This window comes from Gorilla gorilla, chromosome 18, assembly GCF_029281585.2.
Source record: "Gorilla gorilla gorilla isolate KB3781 chromosome 18, NHGRI_mGorGor1-v2.1_pri, whole genome shotgun sequence".
NCBI lineage: Eukaryota > Metazoa > Chordata > Mammalia > Primates > Hominidae > Gorilla > Gorilla gorilla.
The window spans coordinates 8,136,421-8,152,800 of NC_073242.2; the positions used below are offsets into that span (position 1 = coordinate 8,136,421).

Sequence of the window (16,380 nt, forward strand, 5' to 3'; positions counted from 1 at the left end):
CCCTTTGGGAGGCCGAGATGGGCGGATCACCTGAGGTCGGGAGATAGAGACCAGCCTGACCAACATGGAGAAACCCCATCTCTACTAAGAACAAAATAATAATAATACAAAAATTAGCTGGGCATGGTGGCGCGTGCCTGTAATCCGAGCTACTTGGGAGGCCGAGGCAGGAGAATCACTTGAACCTGGGAGGCGGAGGTTGCGGTGAGCCAAGATGGTGCCACTGCATTCCAGCCTGGGCAACAGGAGCAAAACTGCATCTCAAAAAAAAAAAAAGAAAGAGAGAAAATTAGAATTGTGTATTTCACTGTAAAATTTGAAATTCAGCTTTAACTCCTTGGAAAGGAAAGAGATGAAAAACTTGACCTAGACTGGGTGCGGTGGCTCACGCCTGTAATCTCAGCACTTTGGGAGACCAAGGCGGGTGGATCACCTGAGGTCAGGAGTTCGAGACCAGCCTGGCTAACATTGTGAAACCTGTCTCTACTAAAAATACAAAAATTAGCCTTGCAATTTCAAGACCAGCTGGCTAACATGGTGAAACCCTGTCTCTACTAAAAATACAAAAATTAGCCTTGCAAAAAGTAGCCCGTAATCCCAGCTACTCGGGAGGCTGAGCAAGGAGAATTGCTTGAACCTAGGAGGCAGAGGTTTCAGTGAGCCAAGATCGTGCCATTGCACTCCAGCCTGGGCGACAAGAGCAAAACTTCATCTCAAAGAAAAAAAAATTATATCAGAGTGAACAATAAATAGGATGTTAGCACATACCTGTAGTCTCAGCTACTTGGGAGGCTGAGGCAGGAAGTTAATACTTGATGAGCCTAAGTTTTTGGTGTCTTTGGATGCTGCTTGTCGATCTGAGGGGTTTCCAAACGCTTCTTTTTTGGTAAAATTGGGATTATGACTAGGAATCTGTTTTTGGAGTTTCCCAGGTGATCCTTGTTTGGGGTCCTTGTCTAAGGCAGAGGCTGGAAAGAGGAGGGAGTGGACTGGTAGGGAAGATAGAGCAGTAAGCAAATAGAATACCTGGGGAAAGGGACGCCAGAAGAGGTGATTGTTGTCTGGTGAACTGTGCTGTCAGTGTGTATGTCAGAAGCCAACAAAGTGGATATTCTTTTCACTCAGCTTAGGGAAAAAATTAATTTTTGTTTCACAGATAGATTCGTTTCCTTCCCGGGAGTATTATAGGCCTAATTACTGTCATAGTTCTCAGTAACTTTAAAAAGGCTGTGGGGAAGAATGGCATAACAGACCAGTGTCTTGTACCCAGCCTGCCTTTTTCTTATTTTATTTTATTTTTTTTTGAGACAGAGTCTTGCTCTGTCACCCAGGCTGGAGTGTGGTGGCACAATCTCAGCTCACTGCAACCTCCGCCTCCTGGGTTCAAGCGATTCTCCAGCCTCAGTCTCCTGAGTAGCTGAGATTACAGGCATATGCCACCATGCCTGGCTAATTTTTGTATTTTTAGTAGAGATGAGGTTTCACTATGTTGGCCGGGCTGGTCTCATACTCCTGACCTCAGGTGATCCGTCCACCTTGGCCTCCCAAAGTGCTGGGGTTATAGGCATGAGCCACTGCTCCCGGCTTTTTTATTTTTTATTTTTTTGAAACAGAGTCTGGCTCTTTCACCCAGGCTGGAGTACAGTGATCTGATCTGAGCTCACTGCATTCTCTGCCTCTGGGGTTCAAGCAGTTCTCCTGCCTCAGCCTTCCAAGTAACTGGGACTACAGGCATGCACCACCATGCCTGGCTAATTTTTGTATTTTTGGTAGAGATGGGGTTTCGCCATGTTGGCCACACTGGTCTCCAGCCCCTGACCTCAAGCGAACCACCCTCCTCGGCCTCCCAAAGTGCTAGTATTACAGGCGTGAGCCACAGCACCCGGCCTTTTTTTTTTTTTTTTTTTTTTTTTTTCCTTAGAGTCTTGCTCTGTCGCCAGGGCTGGAGTGCAGTGGTGCCGTCTCAGCTCACTGCAACCTCTGCCTCCTGGGTTCAAGTGATTCTCCTTCCTCAGCCTCCCTAGTAGCTGGGATTACAGGTGTGTGCCACCACACCCAGTTAATTTTTGTATTTTTAGTAGAGACAGGGTTTTACCATGTTGGCCAGGCTGGTCTCAAACTCCTGACCTCAAGTGGTCCACCCACTTCGGCCTCCCAATTAGAATTAGAGGTGGAGCGACCATGCCCGGCTAAGGGCCTACTATTTTTTTTTTTTTTTTTTTAGACAGAGTTTCACTCTTGTCACCCAGGCTGGAATGCAGTGGTGTGGCCTTGGTTCACTGCAACTTCCACCTCCCAGGTTTAAGCGATTCTCTCCTGCCTCAGCCTCTGGAGAAGCTGGGATTATAGGCGTCTGCCACCACGCCTGGCTAATTTTTTGTATTTTTAGTAGAGACGGGGTTTCACCATGTTAGCCAGGCTGGTCTCAAACTCCTGACGTCAGGTGATCCACCTACCTCGGCCTCCCAAAGTATTGGGATTACAGGCGTGAGCCACCACGCCTGGCCAGGCCTCGTATTTTTGGTTTTGCTCATGTTTTCATGTCTGAGATAGAGGGCCTACTATTAAAGCACTGTGCTAAGGCTGCGAGAAGGTACTAGTATGATTAAAACAATCTGGTCCGGGCGCAGTGGCTCACACCTGTAATCCCAGCACTTTGGGAGGCGGAGGCGGGCGGATCACGAGGTCAGGAGATCGAGACCATGCTGGCTAACACGGTGAAACCCCGTCTCTACTAAAAAATACAAAAAAAATTAGCCGGGCATGGTGGCGGGCGCCTGTAGTCCCGGCTACTCAGGAGGCTGAGGCAGGAGAATGGCGGGAACCCGGGAGGCGGAGCTTGCAGTGAGCAGAGGTGGCGCCACTGCGCTCCAGCCTGGGAGACAGAGCGAGACTCCGTCTCAAAAAAAAAAAAAAACAATCTGGCATTATAATGCCATCCTGATTTTAGTTAATCTAGTTGACTGGCTGGCCTCATAAGTAGCTGTGATGATCATAATTTTTATACCAAACACATGTCATTGTCTGAGCATACAGGTGTACTGAAAGAATTGGGTGGAACAGGATATTTGAAATCAGAATTGTTCTGGAAAGTCGGGAACATAAAGCTCTATCTTTAGCACAGTTGTCTGTATTGCACAATTAATATTTATAGAATGGTACACCTTATGTTATCTTTTTATTTTTCCACCTAACTCTCTCTCTAGATTGAAAGGTACTTGACGTGCAGAACAAGATCTTATCTTTCTTTGTAGTCACAGTACTCAAGAGGGTGATAAATGTTTGTTGATGATAATGTAATGTCACCTGTCCAAGTGTAGCCATCATCTTCAGTAGTTAGTTGATCTGCTGTTGTCTCTGGCAAGACTGCTATGTGCTGCTGCAGAGGAGCCGTTGTCACCTTGAACTATCTCTGTGGCAGTCTGGAGGAGGGCAGGAGGGAGAAGGGAAGGAATAAATGAGCAAAGGTGAGTGTGGATAGTAGTGTTTGAAGGCAGATGAAAAAGCAGACTTGGTGAAGTGCGGCCTGGGTGGTCTTCTAACTTCTACCTAGAAGACATTAAACCTTTACTCTCTTCTTTTTATGTAGGAAGGCACAGGGAAAGTCAGGCCTTCGGTTGGCTTGGTAATAGCAGGTATCCCAGTAATTAGAAAATAACTTTAAAAACTCCATTCCTCTACCATATACTTGAGAATTTGTCAATCTCAGCAAAATTTTCAAATGTCTGTGTTCAGTGTCATATTTGTCCGCTTTGTAAGACTTTTTGTGTTTATAAAAAGGCAAGTGGACCCAGAAGGGGAAAAATGTGCTGTGCTGAGAAACTAGCTGCTGTAGGTTATGCTTTTCTGTCTTTGCTTGTGGCTCTTCTGGTTATTTGAGAAAGGCAAAAAAACCCAAAGTCTTTTTTCTACTCTGTTCCCACAGTCACTCAACACAACGCTTCTGATACCAGATATATGGGAGTTGTTTCCCCATACACCAAGCAGTTCTCTGGTAGACACACCGGTGCGGTGTCCTCTAAGTCAGTTAAATTCTGACACTCTATCTGGAGATAGCGTCAGATCCCACCAGTTGAGGGCTCAGTCCCACAAAACTGTCCCAACTTGAGGCACTAGTCACAAGTAGTAAATTGTCACCTATACTTCTGACCTACTAGCTATAAATCGAGAGTTCTGACAATCCCTCCTCGAGTTTGATTAATCTGCTAGAGTGGGTCACAGAACTCAGGAAAACACTTTATTTACATTTACCAATTTACTCCAAAGGATATTAAGAAGGATACAGATGGCTGGGCGTGCTGGTTCATGCCTGTAATCCCAGCACTTTGGGAGGCCAAGGAGGGCAGATCACCTGAGGTCAGGAGTTTGAGACCAGCCTGACCAACGTGGTGAAACCCCATCTCTAGTAAAAATACAAAAAAAATTAGCCGGGTGTGGTCGTGCATGCCTGTAGTCCCAGCCTCTAGGGAGGCTGAGGCAGGAAAATCACTTGAACCCTGGGGGCAGATGTTGCAGTGAAATGAGATCACGCCACCGCACTCCATCCAGCCTGGGCGACAGACTGAAAGAAAAAAAAGGATACAGATGAATAGCCAGATGGAAGAGATGTATAGGGTGAGGCATGTAGGAAGAGGCATGAAGCTTCTACGCCCTCTCTGGAACTTTCGTGTATTCAGCTGTCCTGAAGCTAATGCAAACCCTGGTGTGTGTGTGTGTGTGTGTGTGTGTGTGTGTTTATGGAGGCTTCATTACAAAGGCGTAATTGAATACGTTATTGGCCACTGGTGATCAACTCAACCTTTAGACCTTCTCCCCTCCCCTGAGGTTAAGGGGGTAGGGCTGAAAGTTCCCACCCTCTAATCACATGGTTGGTTCCCCAGGCAATCAGCCCCCATCTAGGAGCCCACCAAGAGTTACTTACTTACAACAAAAGATGCTCCTATTACCCAGGAAATTCCAAGGGATTTAGGAAATTACAAAAGTTTTAGGAGCTCTGTGTCAGGAACTGAGGTTAAAGACCAATATCAGAATGAAAGATTCTCCTAGTGCCCCCATCTACAAAGGTTTTAGGAGCTTTGTGTCAGGAACCTAGGGTGCAGATCAAATATATCTATAAATCTTTTTGTTTGTTTCTGTTTTGAGACAGAGTCTTGCTGCAACACCCAGGCTGGAGTGCAATGGCGCTATGTCGGCTCACTGCAACCTCCGCTTCCCGGATTCAAGCGATTTTCCTGCCTCAGCCTCCCGAGTAGGTGGGACTACAGGTGTGCGCCACTATACCTGGCTAATTTTTGTATTTTTAATAGAGACGGGGTTTCACCATATTAACCAGGCTGGTCTTGAACTCCTGACCTCAAGTGATCTGCCCGCCTCAGCCTCCTGAAGTGCTGGGATTACAGGCGTGAGCCTCTGCTTCCAGCCTCAAATTTATCTCCGTATCTTCTTCTAAATTACAGTATCACACCCGTGCATATGCCCAAATTTTTTTTTTTTTTTTTTTGTTTTTTGAGACGGAGTCTTGCTCTGTCGCCCAGGCTGGAGTGCAGTGGCGCCATCTCGGCTCACTGCAGGCTCCGCCTCCCAGGTTCACGCCATTCTCCTGCCTCAGCCTCCCGAGTAGCTGGGACTACAGGCTCCCACCACCATGCCCGGCTAATTTTTTGTATCTTTAGTAGAGACGGGGTTTCACCGTGTTAGCCAGGATGGTCTCAATCTCCTGACCTCATGATCCGCCCACCTTGGCCTCCCAAAGTGCTGGGATTACAGGCGTGAGCCACTGCACCCGGCCTCATATGCCCAAATTTTAAAGGAGGCAACACATTCAAGTCCAAATGCCTAAAGGTAGAAGGATCAAGAAACAGTAATATGAGGACATTTGACAAGTATATATAGTTATCCCTCAGTATCTGTGGAGATTAGTTCCAGGACCCCTCAAGGGTACCAAGATCCAGGATGCTCAAGTTTCTTTTCTTTTCTTTTTTTTTTTTTTTTTTTGAGACGGAGTCTTGCACTGTCACCCAGGCTGGAGTGCAGTGGTACTATTTCGGCTCACTGCAATCTCTGCCTCCCGGGTTCAAACGATTCTCCTGCCTCAGCCTCCCGAGTAGCTGGGATTACAGGTGTGCAACACCACGCCTGGCTGATTTTTGTATTTTTAGTAGAGATGAGGTTTCACCATATTGGCCAGGCTGGTCTCGAACTCCTGACTTCAGGTGATCCGCCTGCCGCGGCCTCCCAAAGTGCTGGTATTACAGGCATGAGCCACTGTGCCCAGCTTAAGTTTCTTATATAAAATGGTGTATAGAATTTGCATATAACCTATGCATATCTTCTGTATACTTTAAAAATCATCTGTATTTATAATACCCAATACAGTGCTATGTAAATAGTTGTTATACTGTATCGTTTAGGTAATCATGATAAGAAAAAAAATCTGTACATGTGTAGTACATATGTAGCCATCTGTTTTTTTTTTTTTCCCTGAAGATTGATTGGTTGATTGAGACGGCATCTCACTTTGTCACCAAGGCTGGAGTGCAGTGGCGCAGTCTTGGCTCACTGCAGCCTCCACCTCCTGGGTTCAAGCAATTCTCTTGCCTTAGCCTCCCGAGTAGCTGGGATTACAGGTGCCTGCCACAACCCCCGTCTAATTTTTATATTTTTAGCAGATTCCGGGTTTCACCATGTTGGCCAGGCTGATCTCGAACTCCTGACCTTAAGTGATTCACCCACCTCCATGTCCCAAAGTGCTATGATTACAGGGGTGAGCCACCATGTCAGGCCTTTTTCTGAATATTTTTAATCTGAGGTTGTTTGAATCCGCAGATGCAGAGCCCATGGATATGGAGGGCTGACTGTACTGTATTGAGCTAAGGTATGCAGAGTATTGGCACTGAGGGGATGTGCAAATACAGCAACAAACCAAGCATAGTCTTTGTTTACTAGGAGCTGGTAGTAACTGTGGGAAGACACAAAACGGTAAAATCACTTTGTAAGGTTTATGAGAGTTTTGAGAGGCCAGGGAAGTTAAAGAGTGGAGAAATGGAGAAAACGGGAGAACTTGTACTGAACCCACTAGGACACAGTAGGAAGAGAAGAGAAGGAAGGAGGCCAAAGAAAGAAGAAACCCTTCTTAGAGCACTCAGGGTCTTACTAAAAACTTTACCCATAAAAAGAGAATGTCACTGATAGACTCCTTTTAGAACAGGGATTGATTTTTTTGTTTTTGTTTTTGTTTTTGTTTTTGAGAGAAGTCTCGCTCTTGTCCCCCAGGCTTGAGTGCAATGGCTCGATCTCGGCTCACTGCAACCTCTGCCTCCCGGGTTCAAACAATTCTCCTACCTCTGCCTCCCAGGTAGCTGGGATTAAGGCACCTGCCACCACGCCCGGCTAATTTTTGCATTTTTAGTAGAGACAAGGTTTCACCATGTTGGCCAGGCTGGTCTCGAACTCCTGACCTCAGGTGGTGATCCACCCGCCTCAGCCTCCCAAAGTGCTGGGATTACAGGCTTGAGCCACCATGCCTGGCCACAGGCAACATTTTTAAACTATATGATTGTCCTGGAGAGAGAATCTGAAGCCTTGCTCTGATTCTGAAAGGGATTTGCAACCAAAAAAGGATAAGGATTGTTCTGACAAGTACCCTTTCTTCCCATCTTCAAAAGTACACATCTCTCAATTTGTGTCTTCAAACACAAGTTGTGTTCAAAAAAGGAAGTATTTGAGTAGATTAAAGACAGAAACCCTAGGACATTCCTTTGTAAACAAACAGCCTTTTACCAAACACCAACTGTCAAGGGACTTGCCTGAGTACTTGTCCAAAGGACAGCGTGTCCCCATGTGTAGGCAGTGGTCTAATCTGGTTCCTAGGAGAGGACTGCTGAGGCCACAGCAACTTAACTGGCTAGTGTGGGTGAGGCAGAAGTGTTTGAAGCTCAAGGTCTGCCTTTAGTCAAGGACAGCTGATTAGAGTATGTCTGTCCCTAATACAGGGTTAGAGCTCAGTACCAATGCTGGGGATGAGGTGAGTTGGAAGACACAGGAACTACATGGTTTTTTGGAAGGTCATGAAGTTTTCGAGGAACTAGTGGGCAACTGGAAATGATATGTGAAAGAGTAGAGGGAGCTCTGGCCCAGCGGCCAGAAAGCTCTGGGCAGGTCAGGTCTGGGAACAGTGGCTAATCCAGGCCCAGCTTCCCACTGTTGATTTGGACATACAGGCCTAAGATAAGAGACCGTGCCCAGAGCCACTGGTCACTTAGCACAGGTAGTGGGAAATGGTAGCCAGCAAATGTTTAATTGAATATCTTATGTCTCCTAGACCACAGCTGAGCAAACTAGGCCGAGCTCAAGGTCCTGAGGGGAATGAGGAGCTGAGTTCAGTCCCTTTTGCCCCTCCTTTCTCTTTCCCTCCTCATTTTAAGTATGGAAGCTCACTTATTTCCTTTATGTATTGGCCATTCGTGTAGGGTTTTGTTTGAAAAAGGACTTGAGGCTGGGCATGGTGGCCCACGCCTGTAATCCCAGTACTTTGGGAGGCCAAAGAGAGATTGCTTGAGCCCAGGAGTTTGAGACCAACCTGGGCAACATAGTGAGACCCTGTCTCTACAAAAAAATTTTTAAATTAGCTAGACATGGTAGTGAATGCCTGTAGTCCCAGCTGCTCGAGAGGCTAAGTTGGAAGTATCACCTGAACCCAGGAGTTGAGGCTGCAGTGAGCTATGAATGACCCAGTGCACTTCAGCCTGAGCAACACAGCGAGACCCTGTCTCAAAAAAAAAAAAAAAAAAAGAGGTTGGGCACAGTGGCTCACGCCTGTAATCCCAGCACTTTGGGAAGCCTACGTGGGCGGATCACCTGAGATCAGGAGTTTGAGACCAGCCTGACCTCTAAAACTACAAAATTAGCCAGGCGTAGCCCGGCGCAGTGGCTCATACCTGTAATCCCGGCACTTTGGGAGGCCGAGGCAGGTGGATCACCTGAGGTTGGGAGTTTGAGACCAGCCTGACCAACATGGAGAAACCCCATGTCTACTAAAAATACAAAATTGCTGGGCGCAGTGGCTCACACCTGTAATCCCAGCACGTTGGGAGGCCGAGGCGGGTGGATCACAAGGTCAGGAGATCGAGACCATCCTGTGAATGGTGAAACCCTGTCTCCACTAAAAATACAAAAAATTAACTGGGCGTGGTGGCCAGCGCCTGTAGTCCCAGCTACTCGGGAGGCTGAGGTGGGAAAATGGCGTGAACTCGGGAGGCGGAGGTTGCAGTGAGCCGAGAACACCAGCCTGAGAGACAGAGCGAGACTCCGTCTCAAAAAAAAAAAAAAATTAGCCGGGCGTCGTGGCATATGCCTGTAATCCCAGCTACTCGGGAGGCTGAGGCAGGAGAACTGCTTGAACCCAGGAGTCGGAGGTTGCGGTGAGGGGAGATCACGCCATTGCATGCCAGCCTTGGCAACAAGAGCGAAACTCTGTCTCAAAAAAAAAAAAAAAAAAAAAATGTAGCCGGGTGTGGTGGTGCATGCCTGTAATCCCAGCTACTCAGGAGGCTGAGGCAGGAGAATCACTTGAACCCGGGAGGCAGAGGTTGCAGTGAGCTCAGACCGTGCCATTGCACTCCATTGTTTCGCTGCAACGAGAAGGAAACTCCATCTCAAAAAAAAAAAAAAGGCTTGAGTATACCTCTCACAGCCCTGGAGAATGCCTGAACTGTTGGACAGTTGCCTTTTCCATTATGTCTGCTTTTTTCTAAAGCTATTCATTCATTGTTGCCTAATCATGTCCTCAGTCAGTAGTTGATGTTCTGGGCTGTTTGAATTTCCTCTGAATAATGATTAATGGAGATAATGATGTTTGACCAGTTCTGGGAACTCTTGGGAATTAAAGGAATTAAACTTTTGGACATTAAACTTCACTTTAATGTGTATAGTTGTGGGTGCTGCCCCATTGGAGAAGATTGTGACAGGAAGTTACACAGTTTTACAGCAAACTGCTGGGATTTTTGATTTTTTTTTCAGTAAATTATGATAACTGTAGCATTTTCCTTTGCAATAATGATAACCTAAGGCCTTGGTGTTTCCTCCAAAATGTACATAGATACAGGATGTGGGTTTGTTACGAAGTTGTGTAACTATTGCCTTTTTGTGGCTGACCCCTTCCCTAGAGAACAACATGAAGAGACCTTGCTGCTGCTATGAAACCCAGACTCTAAGGACAACTTGGAGGACATTGGATGTTTTTTCACAGATGTAGACATCAAGGAGTCAGTGGTTTGTGTATGTGTTGAGTGGAGAAGGCTGGCAAGCATTTGCTACCATGACTGTTAAAAATGTGCCTGTACATTTCTTTTTTTTTTTTTTGAGACAGGATCTCACTCTGTCGCCCAGGCTGGAGTGCAGTGGTGTGTTTTTGGCTCAGTACAACCTCCACCTCCTGGGCTCAAGCAATCCTCCTGCCTAGGACTCCTGAGTAGCTGGGATGACAGGCATGTGCCACCACGCCCAGCTAATTTTTGTAGTTTTTTTGTAGAGACAGGGTTTTTGCCATGTTGCCCAGGCTGGTATACATTTCTTTATATAAGGAGGGGACAAGTAACGCAGTGTTATGCTACCAATCAGGCTTTCAGAGACCATAAAACAAAATCTAAAAGGTACGCTCTTAGTAGTCATATCTGTGGAATGTACGGAAGCCAGTTTAAGACCAATGTAATGCAGCATTTTCCCTTCATACATGAAACAGTGAGTTACTCGAGCACAAAGCATCAAACGCTTATTCCCCCCACAAGGCCATTCTTATCTTTCACCAAGTGTTTAGTCACTAGGCAGCCATCATCCTCCCTCCCTCTCTCCCTTCCTTCCTTATTTTCTTCCTTTCTTCCTTTTGCAGTGGCACAGTCATGGGCTCACGTGATCCGCCTCAGCCTCACGAGTAGCTGGGACCACAAGCACTCACCACCACATCCAGCTAATTTTATTTTATTTAAAAAATTTTTTTGAAACAGAGTCCTGCTCTGTCACATAGGCTGGAGTGCAGTGGCACGGTCTTGGCTCACTGCAGCCTCCACCCCCAGGGTCAAGTGATACTCCTACCTCAGCCTCCCAGGTAGCTGGGACTACAGGCGTGTGCCACCATGCTTGGCTAAGTTTTGTATTTTTTGTAGAGATGGGGTTTCACCATGTTGCCCAGGCTGGTCTGGAACTCCTGTGCTCAAGCTATCCACCTGCCTTGGCCTCCCAAGGTGCTGGGATTACAGGTGTGAGCCACTGCGCCGAGCCTCATCCAGCTAATTTTATAATTTTTGGTGGGAGGTAGCAACAGGGATCTCCATATGTTACCCAGGCTGGTCTTGAACTCCTGGCCTCAGTGATCCTCCTGCCTCAGCCTCCCAAACTGTTAGGATTACAGGTGTGAGCTACCACACCTGCCCCATTCTTTTTTTTTTTTTTTTTTTTTTTTTTTTTTTGAGATGGAGTCTCACACTGTCCCCCAGGCTGGAGTGCAGTGGCGCGATCTCCGCTCACTGTAAGCTCCGCCTCCCGAGTTCACGCCATTCTCCTGCCTCAGCCTCCTGAGTAGCTGGGACTACAGGTGCCTGCCACCATGCCTGGCTAATTTTTTGTATTTTTAGTAGAGACGGGGTTTCACCGTTTTAGCCAGGTTGGTCTCGATCTCCTGACTTCGTGATCCGCCTGCCTCAGCCTCCCAAAGTGTTGGGATTACAGGCATGAGCCACCACGCCCAGCCCATTATTCTTATATCTGAGATTCACCTTTAATTGCCCTCTGTCATCAGCACTTTGAGAATGCCTCAATTTTGAGAATACCTTGTATTCTGGAAATCATTCATTCAGTCAACAAACCCTGACTGATGTGTAATTGGGCAGTAGGAGGCCAAGATAAATGACCTGTAATCTGGAAAACAAACATATAAACATACACATACCATAACGAGATACGAGTGCTAGGATGGATCACAAAAGGCTTACTTAGGTAGCTCTGAATGTAATATCAGGCCTATAATATTATCACTTAGTTGTTTTTTGGATCTTATTTTTAGAAGCAGCACAAGCTTTTTCTTGGATGAAATATAGCAAGGAAGAGGGGAGCTGTTCTGACTGAAGCAGGGTATGGGAGGCCCACAGCCTTTCCTGCTTTGCCTCCTGTTCAAAGCCATCCTCCCTGCAGTTCACTGAGAAATGACTCCTTGGAGCTCCAAGGAAGTCCTACAGCTAGCTAGTAGCAGACCTGGTAGTAGAAGTTAGTTCTTCTCATTCTTAGCTTTCTTAGCAGTCAGGTACCAGACTGATAAACGAAAATCAAATTTCTCCCAGTTATATGTTCCATCCCACAAAGAAGTAATAAACACATTTCTGTCAGGGGCTTCAGCCTGCCTGGCTTTGTTACTGGGTTTGTTTTAAATGTTTAGCTTCCAGGCATCCAAATACATACAAATAAGGTCTATTCCCAGGAAGATACTGTAACCCTTTTCGTTGTCATTTGTGGGCAGTGCCAAGCTGCCTCTAATAGCTTCTTCTGTTTTTTTGGTGGAAATTCAGTTTCCTCAGAAATCTATGTAAGGGATATTTGATAAAGGTGACTAACAATCTCGTCTCTGTAAATTGATGAAGGGATGAGAGGGGTATTACTCTCATGTCTTCTTTTGAATGCACACTGCTTTTGTGGTCTGGCAGGGTTTCTCAGCGTTAGTGCTGTTGACATTTTGGGCTAGATTGTGGTGGTGGGGTATGTGTGTGTGTGTGTGTGTGTGCGTGCGTGCGTGCAAGCACATTTGTGCACTATAGGACATTGAGCAGTATCCCTGACCTCTACCCACTGTTGTCAGTAGCACACTCCCATCTTTCAGTTGTGACAACTAAATATGTCTGCAAACATTTCCACGTCTCCAAACATGTTCCTTGGGGGACAAGTTGGCCCCCGGTGGAGAAACACTGGATTGGAGATTGGTTGTCATGAGATAAAAATGCAAATCAGATTTGTCACAGGACAAAGTAAATTTTCAGTTACCTAATTAAACCTTTACTTTTTATAAGTCGCTCTAAAGAAACAAAAGTGTGTCCTGTCTTCCATCCTGATTCTCGGTTACTGGAGGGCCCTTCACCTAAGTCATGTTCAGGATCTCCTTGAAGGAGTTAAACTAAAACAATAACGATATCTTCCCTTAGGTCTTTTGCAGAATTTATTTTGCTAGGCCGGGCACTATGGCCCACTCCTGTAATCCTGGCACTTTGGGAGGCCAAGGCGGCTAGATCACTTGAGTTCAGGAGTTCAAGACTCGCCTGGGCAACATGGTGAAACCCCATCTCTACAAAAAATACCAAAAAATTAGCTGGGCATGGTGTTGCATGCCTGTAGTCCCAGGTACTTGGGGGGCTGAGGTGGGAGGATCACTTGAGCTGAGGAGGTCAAGGCTGCAGTGGCTGAGATTATGCCACTGTGCTCCAGCCTGGGTGACAAAGTGAGACTCTGTCTCAAAAAATATATATATTTTGCTAGAAATCCCAAGATTTTTCTTTCTTTTCTTTTTGTTTATTTTCTTTCTTTTTTTGAGATGGAATCTCACTCTGTCACTCAGGCTAGAGTGCTGTGGCATGATCTCGGCTCACTGCAACCTCCACCTCCCAGGTTCTGAGAAGCTAGGACTATAGGCGCATGCCATCACATCTGGCTAGTTTTTGTATTTTTAGTAGACGCAGGGTTTCACCATATTTGCCAGGCTGGTCTCGAGCTCCTGACCTTGTGATCCACCTGCCTTGGCCTCCCAAAGTACTGAGATTACAGGTGTGAGCCACTGTGCCTAACACCCATATACTTTCAAACAAAAAATGGAAATATCACTGTCTCCATGAAAAGCCATACAGGCAGCATCAAATCTACACTAGGGGCCAGGTGTGGTGCCTCCTGACTGTAATCCCAACACTGGGAGGGTGATAGGATTCCTTGAGGCTAGGAGTTCGAGACCAGCCTGGGCAATATAGTGAGACCCTATGTCTACAAAATACTTTTTAAAATTAGCATAGTGGTGCGCACATGTAGTCCTAGCTACTTAGAAGGATGAATTGGGAGGATCGCCTGATCCCAGGAGGTAGAGACTGCAGTGAGCTAATATCTCATCACTGCACTCCAGACAGAGTAAAACCCTGTCTCTAAAAAAAAAAAAATTAAATAAATAAATAAATGGTTTACACTGAGGGTCACAGCTTTGAGTTGAGGTTCGTCATGAAGAATCTCCATTTTCATTCTAATAGCACTAGATACAGGCTGTGTGTGGTGGCTCACAGCTATAATCCCAGCACTTTGGGAGGCCGAGGTGGGCAGATCACGAGGTCAAGAGATCGAGACCATCCTGGCCAACATGCTGAAACCCCATCTCTACTAAAAATACAAAAAATTAGCTGGATGTGGTGGCACGTGCCTGTAATCCCTACTACTCGGGAGTCTGAGGCAGGAAAATCCCTTGAACCCGGGAGGCAGAGATTGCAGTGATCCAAGATCACGCCACTGCACTCCAGCCTGGCGACAGAGCGAGACTCCGTCTCAAAAACAAAACAACAACAATAACAACAAAAAAACGCAAAAAAGGCTGGGCACAATGGCTCACCTTGTAATCCCAACACTTTGGGAGGTCGAGGCGGGTGGATCACTTGAGGTCAGCAGTTTGAGACCAGCCTGGGCAACATGGGAATACCCTGGCTCTACTAAAAATACAAAAATTAGTTGGGTGTGTTGGCACATGCCTGTAGTCCCAGCTACTCAGAAGGCTGAGGCACAAGAATTGCTTGAACCCAGGAGTGGGGAGAAAAAGGAAATATTAGGGGACATTTGTTAATTTTATATTTTTTTCTTTTCTCTTCTTTTTCCTCTTTTTTTGAGACAGAGTCTCGCTCTGTGGCCCAGGCTGGAAGCTGGAATTCAGTGGTTCAGTCATAGCTCACTGCCGCCTTTACCTCCTAGGCTCAAGTGATCTTCCCACCTAAGCCTCCTAAGTGGATGTGACCACAACTGCATGCCACTCCCTCCACCCCCGTCTGCCTACCAGCTAATTCAAAAAAATTGTTTTTTGTAGAGATGGGGTCTCCCTGTGTTGCCCAGGTCGGTCTCAAACTCCTAGGCTCAAGCAATCCTCCTGCCTTGGCTTCTCAAAGTGCTGGGATTACAGACGTGAGCCACTGGGCTCAGCCATTAATTTTAAATTGCAAGTGACGTTTTCTTTATTAATCAGCACCATATGATGTCACAGTTTTATAACTCATTTATCTCATTTAATTCTCATACCCACCTTGTGGAATTGTTATCACTGTCCTTTACAGATGAAGAAAGAAACTCCAAGAAATTAAGTAGCTGGCCCAAGTCCACCCAACTGGGATGGGCAGAACCAGGGTTTGCTCTTGGTTGTGCCTTTCTAGAGCCTGTGCCTTAACCACATCCATGTGCTGCCTCTTGGCCTCTGTGTGGCCAGTAGATTCTCTCATGGCTAGGCTCATCTTAATTAACATTTGTTGGGTGCCTACTGTGGCTCAGGCTCTAGAGATCATTGTAAAATCCAGTCCACTGCCCCAGCTCCTCGTGTGTCTTTTGAACACGTCAGTATTGTGCTGTGCAGAAAGGACTTCTGTGCATATGCCTGCTATTACACTTGTTGAACCCAGTTTCTAGAAACTTTCATTCAGATGGAGGGATTCAGTCTTCTTATCATATAATACATACAGAAATACAAATATTTAAATATTTATCTAAATTAATAGTCACATATGCCATTTATACAGTTAGCGAGTTACAGCCAAGTGACAGTTGTGATGGGAGGCCGTGTCTGGGGAGTTACATACTGGTGAGGAAAGTAGAAAACATGGCTATGGGGCCGGCCCTGTGGCTCACGCCTGTAATCCCAGCACTTTGGGAGGCCAAGGCGGGTGGATCACGAGGTCGGGAGATCGAGACCATCCTGGCTAACACGGTGAAACCCCGTCTCTACTAAAAATACAAAAAATTAGCGGGGCGTGGTGGCGGGCGCCTGTAGTCCCAGCTACTCGGGAGGCTGAGGCAGGAGAATGGCATGAACCCGGGAGGTGGAGCTTGCAGTGAGCCGAGATAGCACCACTGAGACTCTGCCACAAAAAAAAAAAAAAAAAAAAAAAAAAAGCGTGGCTGTGAAAATTTAACGCATTGACTGGGCAGGGTAATGCATGGTGATCTGTTTTCTCTTCGCTCCAATCCTGAAAGGTTTCTTTGAAGAGCTGGAGTGTCTAGAAAGCTTTCCTAGAAAGCTAGTGTACATTTTGCTAAGTAATCACTGTGTCACTTAGATTTTCTACGCTTTAAGTGTGGTTATGAGATGTGTTCCAAATAATTTGTTACTAACCATGA

General features: G+C 46.2%; 1 protein-coding gene across 4 annotated transcripts in view; it reads left to right on the plus strand.

Annotated features, from left to right (window-relative positions):
* Window positions 1-16,380, plus strand: part of HMOX2 (heme oxygenase 2) — a 36,164-nt gene that overhangs the window by 3,793 nt on the left and 15,991 nt on the right. Inside the window, exon 2 of one of the 4 annotated variants that reach the window (XM_055365168.2) lies at window positions 5,147-5,264. The exons of 2 other annotated variants lie outside the window; for them this stretch is intronic. In XM_055365168.2, coding sequence (XP_055221143.2) covers window positions 5,186-5,264 — 79 coding nt within the window. In that variant the 5' untranslated portion in view covers window positions 5,147-5,185. Of the gene's footprint in view, window positions 1-5,146; window positions 5,265-10,163; window positions 10,276-16,380 lie in introns of all 4 variants that reach the window. One more of the 4 variants, XM_019011801.2, reaches the window with a different exon arrangement.